General features: G+C 45.6%; 1 protein-coding gene across 1 annotated transcript in view; it reads left to right on the top strand.

Annotated features, from left to right (window-relative positions):
• The first annotated feature begins 973 nt into the window (after positions 1–973).
• SHISA3 (shisa family member 3) overlaps positions 974–7,542 on the top strand; it is an 11,476-nt gene continuing 4,907 nt past the window's right edge. The window contains exon 1 of the mRNA XM_023753665.1: positions 974–1,184. Coding sequence (XP_023609433.1) covers positions 974–1,184 — 211 coding nt within the window. The remainder of the gene's footprint in view (positions 1,185–7,542) is intronic.

Below are 7,542 nucleotides of genomic sequence, written 5' to 3'. Positions count from 1 at the left end.
GTGTGGCTTAGTTGCTTGGAGCATCCTCCCATACATAGAAGGGTCTCAGGTTTATTCCCGGTCAGGGCACATACCTAGGTTTTGGGTTTAATCTCTGGCCAGGGCACCGGTGCCAGGAAACTGATCAATGTTTCACTCTCACATCGATGTTTATCTCTTCCTTCCCTTCCTCTCTCTCTAAAATAAATAAAAATGCATGTCCTTTGGTGAAGATTTTTTTAAAAAGCAGGCTGGGGTTTGCTCCTTGCTCTATATGGGACTGTTGGGCAGAGACAGCCACAGTGTGTGACAGTGCTCCAATGTGAGGAAGCCAGTTAAAATGACAGTAAGGGGTGGACTATATATATAGCACTGGGAACTTCTCTTGGCTCCTGTGTATTGTAGAGGGACCTTCTAGTAAAGGGTCTCTCATGCTATACATGCAACCAGGATAATAGCTGCTGGTGCTGGCTGGCGGGGTTGCCACATTGAGGACGATTTACCTTGTAGCCAAGGACTGCGGATAGACTGCTCATGGCAAGCAGACTGAGGAGCGGGGGAGGGTAGGAATATCCACAGCACCCCTCCACACGCCCCCAAGAGCCAAGGTAGAGCTGGGAAAGGGAGGGTCACAGGCCCTTTCCAAACTTAGAGAATAAACCATGTGCTTGCCAACCGCAGACTTATGCTCAGGCCAAGAGAAAAGTCAAGACAGATAGATAGAATAGATACAGGAAAATAGCGCCTGTGTGAGGATGTAAATCACTCCCTTATATAAAAAAAGTGAACTAAATTTGGTGCCAGACTTTGTGACTTTTTATGCTTTCTTAAGAAGTTGGGGGTGGGCAGTGAAGATTTCCAGTCTTCAGGAGGGCTGAGGTTGCCAAGTACATTCTAGATGGAAGAGGCAGAATGGCACATACACTAAAGAATGGCTGCAGCCTAGTTTTGAATATATTACATTGGAATGGCCCTGTAGACTGCTACAGACGTGATGTCCATTTCAAGCCCAATTCAAATGGAGAAGCCAAAGAGAAAAAAGATGCCACGGATGAGTTTCCTTCTTGTCCTTGATTACAAAACTGTGCTACAGCGGCATGAAGGGGAGCGGCTGCACAGACTGAACGGCTGGATAAAGTCAGATGACGGGTCGGATGAAATCAGAGGAACTCCAGTGCACAGTTCTGGGGGCACGTGCGTGCTAGGTACAAACCGCTGCTGTTTAGGAAGAGGACACTGTTGACCCGTTTGCTGCAGGAGTGGCTAACACGGAGCTCACTTTCCATGCTGCAGATCTGATTGTGTCTGTTACATCCAAGTTCCCTGGCTCTCGCCCTCACATGATACACAGCAGGTGTTTGCAAGCCAAGGCCAAGTGTGCATTCTGTGTCCCTGAGGAAACTTAGTTGACCCAGAGTGGGTGGCAGTTAGGATCTCTTCCTCATTGGCCCCTTATGTTACCAGCATAAAACCAAACACCAGCTATCTGAAAAGGAGAAAAATTAAAATGCAAGATACTTTTGACAGCAATTATATGGGAGCCCTCAAAAGAATTCCTAATGATTTACAAACTTTAAGGGTGACTTAAAATTTTTCAGCCCTAGCCCGTTCGGCTCAGTGGATAGAGTGTGGGCCTGTGGACTGAAGGGTCCCTGGTTCAATTCCAGTCAAGGGTACATGCCTGGGTTTGGGGCTCGATGCCCAGTAGGGGACGTGCAGGAGGCAGCCAATTAATGATTCTCTCTCATCATTGATGTTTCTCTTTCTCTTTCCCTCTCCCTTCTTCTTTGAAATCAATAAAAATTTATTAAAATTTTTTTTCAAAACATTGTACGGCTGGCAAAGGTGAGAAGGGGAGTAAGAAGACAGAAACAAGACAAGAATGCTCTGTGTTTCCTTTCCTCTCCGAAAACCTTTCTCATCTAAAGATCATGTGGCCTCTGAGCAGCAAAATATCATGTTTCCAGGGTCAGTTCACTCTCCGTGCTGCTCCACACCCTGCTGAAAGCCAGCTCCTCGGGGAGCCCAGGAACCGGGCTGGCCTCTCTTCATTCTGCAAGCGCTCAGAAGGAAATGCCCCTGGCTGAGTAAGGGGCGGAGCTGGGGAGAATCCATCTACCGTCAAGGAAGTTTCAATTAACTGTAGATGCCAATTAATTTAATTTATATTTCTGCATGAAAAATGTCACTCTATTATACATGTGCTGGAAAAATGCCAGGAGCTCAGGTTCATAAATTACATCTCTACTGACATAGTATGGAATCATAGACTAACTGGATACTTATTAAATGCCCACCTGTTCTTGGGGGCTACGCCTTGTAGAAATCTAGCTGAAATAAGGTCTGTCCAGCAGTGTCCGTCTCTACTCTGATCATCTGACACCCTCCCTTACCCTCCTCTGCTCCTAGCTTTGGGGGCCTATCTTAGGAGAACAATTCTAAACTTGAATAATCAATACTCAATTGCCAGTGGTTATGAATGGGCACATTGAGTGAATAAGGGAATGAAGGATGGAGAACTGTAAATAATCCATTCCAATTAACCAGGGCATAGGCCTATGCTGGTTAGCAGGAAACTTGCCATGATTATTTGACTGTAGATTCAAACCAGCTGGTGTTGGGTAATGCCTACTGGTTCTGAAGGCCCTGCTCCGAGCCAGATTTGCTACACATTTTGTTTTGAATCCTACAACCACCCTTTAAGGAAGGGACCATTCCCTTTCACCCCACCCCCTTGTTTTAGAGACATGAAAACTGAGGTCCAGGAAGCTGAAATGTCCTTGCTCAAGGTCACATGATCAGAATGAGGCACACTCAAAGCCCGACTTGTCTGATTCAAAACTAGAATTTTCTTTCTACTGTGCTGGCTGATTTTTCTCTGCATCACAGCTCTATTCTGTTAGACAAGTCTCACCAGTATCTCCATGGGGGCTCGGCCCATAACTGCCCTATTCTAACAGTGCCAACACACTGGACAGTTCTTGATGAGCTACATTTACAGTTAAATCACCAGGAGTTGACGCTACAAATACTCCTGCTCAGGAGAGTTACCCTGCTCTCCCCTGGTGCAGCTCCCAGGCACTCAGCTTTAGACAATAGGGCGACATATGTCAGTTGTCACTCGTTCTCAACCAGTCATCTATTGTTTCTAGTCAGTTATTTACTCAACATTTACTGAGCACTCACTATGCACCAGGATGTAATAAGGAAGGAGGACGTCAAACTACTGGGGAAGACAGATGACCTATCACAAAATTACAAGGAGGTATGGTAAATGCTCTATGCTTTCTAAGGGAAAACATTGATTTTGTCATTTATTCAGTCATTCACTGATGCCCTCTATGACTACTTATTGTGTGCCTATGATGTGCTAGGCAACAGGTCTGCTCTACCATGTGCAAGCCAGGGCAAGAGTAGACCTGGAGGCCTCCAGCCTGCCTCGGCCGCGCCCCCTCCTTCTTCCCATCCCTAACTCCATCTGGTACTGCAGGGGGCCCCTCATGTTCCTGTTTGAGCACCCTATTCCGTGTTTACCAATTTTTAACCACCTTTCCCTAGAACCACTTAAGACCAGGAAGAGACTTCTGTCCTTAGAAGCAAGCCCGGGTTCCCAAGCCTGTGTAGGAGTGCTGGGGTCCCGAGGCCCAGAGACTGGTAGGGAAAGGGAGGAAATGGGCTTTGGGTGGGCCTGTCCCTTTGGCTCAATTCATTCCTTCCCCTGCGGTTGGAGGCCAGGGCAGAGGAGGCCCAGAGGGGCTCAGAGGATGGTCCTCAGACCAGCAGCCTCCCTATCAGCTGGGAGCTTGCCTGGATATGTAGAGTCTCAGGCCCCTCTGCAGACTCTAGAGATCAAATTCTGAATTTTAACAAGGTCTCCAGGTGACTCCTATGCACGTTTGGTTTGAGAAACACTGCTTCAGGAGCCCTGTGTCTAATCCCCTCTGTATAAACCCAGAGTCTGAGGCCAGCTGAAGCACAGGTGGGGGAGGGGTCCAGCCTGGGGCTGGGAGCATACTTCTGGGCACCTTGCTATTCTCTAATGGTGAATATATTCCAAAGCAAATTTGAGAAAAAAATATCTTTCCAGTCACTCAGATTGACTTGCTCCTAGAATGAGAGATTTATAATGAGTGATCCAAGAAAGAGAATTCCAAAGTCATGGGCAAAGCAATTAAAGGAAGGTTGGTGATAACTCATCACTATAGGAAAGAAGTTGAGGGAGGGTTGAAAAACTTCTTGTTTTCTATTTTATTTCTGGAGCCAGTGCAAACCAGCTAGAGGAGCTTCCATAGCCAAGATTAATTGTCATTTTTAATTTTTCACTTCTGTATTCCTTGGGCCTTTTCTCCTCCTTTCCTGAGTACATTTTAGTTCCCACCCCTTTTGATGCACCCATTTTGCCGTTTTTCTTCACTTCTGTTTTTGCTTTTCTTAATCTTTCACTTTGCTCCAAAGAAAATCAAACAAAGAGAAGCGAACAGGACAAGGTTTGAAAACATGGTCTGGTGCTAGTTTCATGTGGTTGCAAATTTCTATCAATTAAAAACAAAACATTTTAACAAGTAATTTTTATTCATACATAAAATATAGAATTGCATTTTGATTTTTATAAATACCTTACAACCAGCTACAATTATTACCTTATTGCCAATTGAGGCCTCCCTCCCTCCCTCCCTCCCTCTCTCCCTCCCACCCTCCCTCTCTCCCTCCTTCCTTTTCTTTCTCTCCCTCCCTCCCTCCCTCCCTCCCTTCCTTTCTCTCCCTCCCTTCCTTCCTCCTCCTTCCCTTCCTCCTCCTCCTTCTCTCCTCCTCCTCCTCCTCCTCCTCTTCCTCTTCTTCCTCCTCCTTCTTCTCCTCCTCCTCCTTCTTATTCTCTCTCTCTCTCTCTCTCTCTCTCTCTCTCTCTCTCTCTCTCTCCCTCTCCCTCTCTCTCCTCTCTCATTTAATAAAGCAAATCCCAGACATATCATTGAACTCATTTCTAATACAATTTCCTGGAGGTAGGGCCACAAGAGAATGTAGGCTGAGGAAGTGATCTCTTATATTTTCTTCATCAAAATATGGAATTTGTATTACTGAGATAAGGAGAAATATAGAATTTCTAAAACTGTTACATAATACCTCAGATGGTGTAGATCTTATTTTCCATCTCCACACTCTCCCCCTAGAGTCTTTGAGGGAGGTCTATGAGAACTTTTTTTATATTCTTTTACTGTTAAAGTAGTAACAGAATAATAGAAACTTTGGGTGTTCATAAACTTAAGAGGAAGTGTATGTTCTCTTACTGTGCCCAAAGAGCTTTCCGAGAACATCCCTTTTGCAGTTAAAATTCGTTCATGTTGCCCAGCTGGCGTGGCTCAGTGGTTGAATGTCGACCTATGAACCAGGAGGTCACGGTTCAATTTCCGGTTATGGCACATGCCTGGGTTGCAGGCTCTGTCCCCTGTGTGGGGTGTGTGGGAGGCAGCCTATCAGTGATTCTCTCTCATCATTGATGTTTCTATCTCTCTCTCTCTCCCTTCCTCTCTCAGATCAATTTAAAAAAAATGTTTAAAATTTGTCCATGTAAAATTTGAGGAGATATTCTGTGTCAAGGAACCAAACACATTTCCCCATGTAGCCCTGAACAGATTGTCATAATGGTTTAAAGGCACTTTGGATCAGATCTATGGAGTATCAAATAATTTGAAGGTTTGGGTATTTTCCATTAGTAAATATCCAGCGAAATTTGAGTTAAATACCCTCGAAATCAGTCAAATAGACAGAGGCTTTGAATGAGGGAATTAATTATGCTGGTGTGCTAAGGAAAAGAATCCCACTGTGGCATGGAGAATGTAATTAATGGGAGGTGAGTGCCAACAAATCACTCCTTAAAAATATTAATGCTATCACAGAACAGCTGGATAATGAGAGAAACTTGACCCTTGGGGGACTAGCAAGGGTTGCCGTAGCTACTACAGAACTTTATGCAGTTGTGATGTAATGGAATTCCTCTCAATTTAACAAAAATAATATTAAGAGGTGTGGTTCTGGGCAAGTTATTAGCCGTAAACACGTCTTTGTAGTTTTATCATCTTATTATAATCACTATGTCTCACTTTTGCTGTGGTTCTAAATGACTTTCCCTCTTAATTGCTCAGGATATATATAACCCAAACAACACTCCTAAAAAGCAACTTTTAAAAAGCCCTTTGGCGTGTAAATAAAAACACAGTCTCCAAGTAATTTCTGCACAATAATGTCCATATGCTTGATTTTTAAGTCAAGAAAAAACTGTCCCATTTCATCCATTGTCTGGGGATGAAAGCCTGAGTTTAATTTGGTTTTACTTTATAGCTTATTATTGTCCCAAGAAAACTCTAAGCGAGCAATAAAGTTAAATACGGATTTACACGGTCCCACCGAACATCTGAAATGTTGGGCGTTATTTTGACATTCGCATAACTCAGTGCTAATCCTGATATTTAACATCAGAAATCAGTAGTAGTTCTTGACTTGGGGTATACTTTAACTTAGATTTTAAAAAAGAAACCGTTCCCTTCAGTGTGTATATATTTACGCTCCTCTGAGCCGTCTGGGATCTTCGGAAGCCGCAGGCGAGGTCAGTGCTTTTTATGACCGCACGTTTTCATTTCTGGTCGCAGCCAATTTTGTCTCTTTTGGTTCACTCGACTCACCAACATCTAAATCAGGACCGGACATTCAGCGCGTTTGACAAATCGGTCGAGGTACGCGGGCCGCATTCACACATACCAGTGCAGGACGAGAGGAAGTTCAGGATGCAGTAAAAATAAATTCTTGAGCGTAGCCCGGGCTTCACATAACACCAGTTTCATAAGGCACTTAAGCCGCTCAAGGAGCAGTGCCCCCGAAAATAGCACACAGGGGACGCATCCTTTAAATAAATGTGTTTCTTTGCCCCAACAGAAGTTCAGATCTGCTCCATTATCATTCATTTTGTTCTTTGATTTCCTTCGCGGGCAAGTCGTGCTCTTGGAGGTTCTGCAAGTTGCCCTGGCGGGTGAGTGGAGTGACCCTCGATTCTTCACTCAGCGGCGCGCCGGTTAGGCGGTGGGGAGAGAGTGCAAGTGTGTGTTTGTGAAAATGTGCCGGCTCGCTGCCGGAGGGGAAAAAGTGGAAACTTAGTAGCAATCTCAGTGCATATGTTGGCAGCCCCTAAAAATCATGCTGTCCGTCCAGAACCCTTAGAACAGGTGTCCTAGGAATGAGTGCGGATGCGCGCCACAGGCGACAGAACTGACAAACCTCAGCGCTGCGGTGATTTTGATTAGATGCATAAAAAGCATCAACCCGCGTCGGCACCCTCGCACCAACGCGCGTGGATAGGCACGGACACCCGGTGGCCCCTCCTTCATTCTGCGGAACGCTCTGAGCGGAGCAAGAGTTGGGGGGGCGTGTGGGGAGGATCTGGACTTTTCAGGTTTAGAGCCGAGACGTGGGGAGCGCGGTGGCGAGGGGCGGGGCGGGAAGGCGGAGGACCGGGTCCACGTCGCGCCCTCGGTGATTAGCTCCAGCGGCGCGACCCGGGAGGGCGGACTCTTT

The sequence above is a fragment of the Myotis lucifugus genome, unplaced genomic scaffold (genome assembly GCF_000147115.1).
Source record: "Myotis lucifugus unplaced genomic scaffold, Myoluc2.0 scaffold_48, whole genome shotgun sequence".
Lineage (NCBI taxonomy): Eukaryota > Metazoa > Chordata > Mammalia > Chiroptera > Vespertilionidae > Myotis > Myotis lucifugus.
The sequence above is the reverse complement of the archived record's forward strand: the minus strand, read 5'-3'. Positions and strand labels throughout refer to the sequence as shown.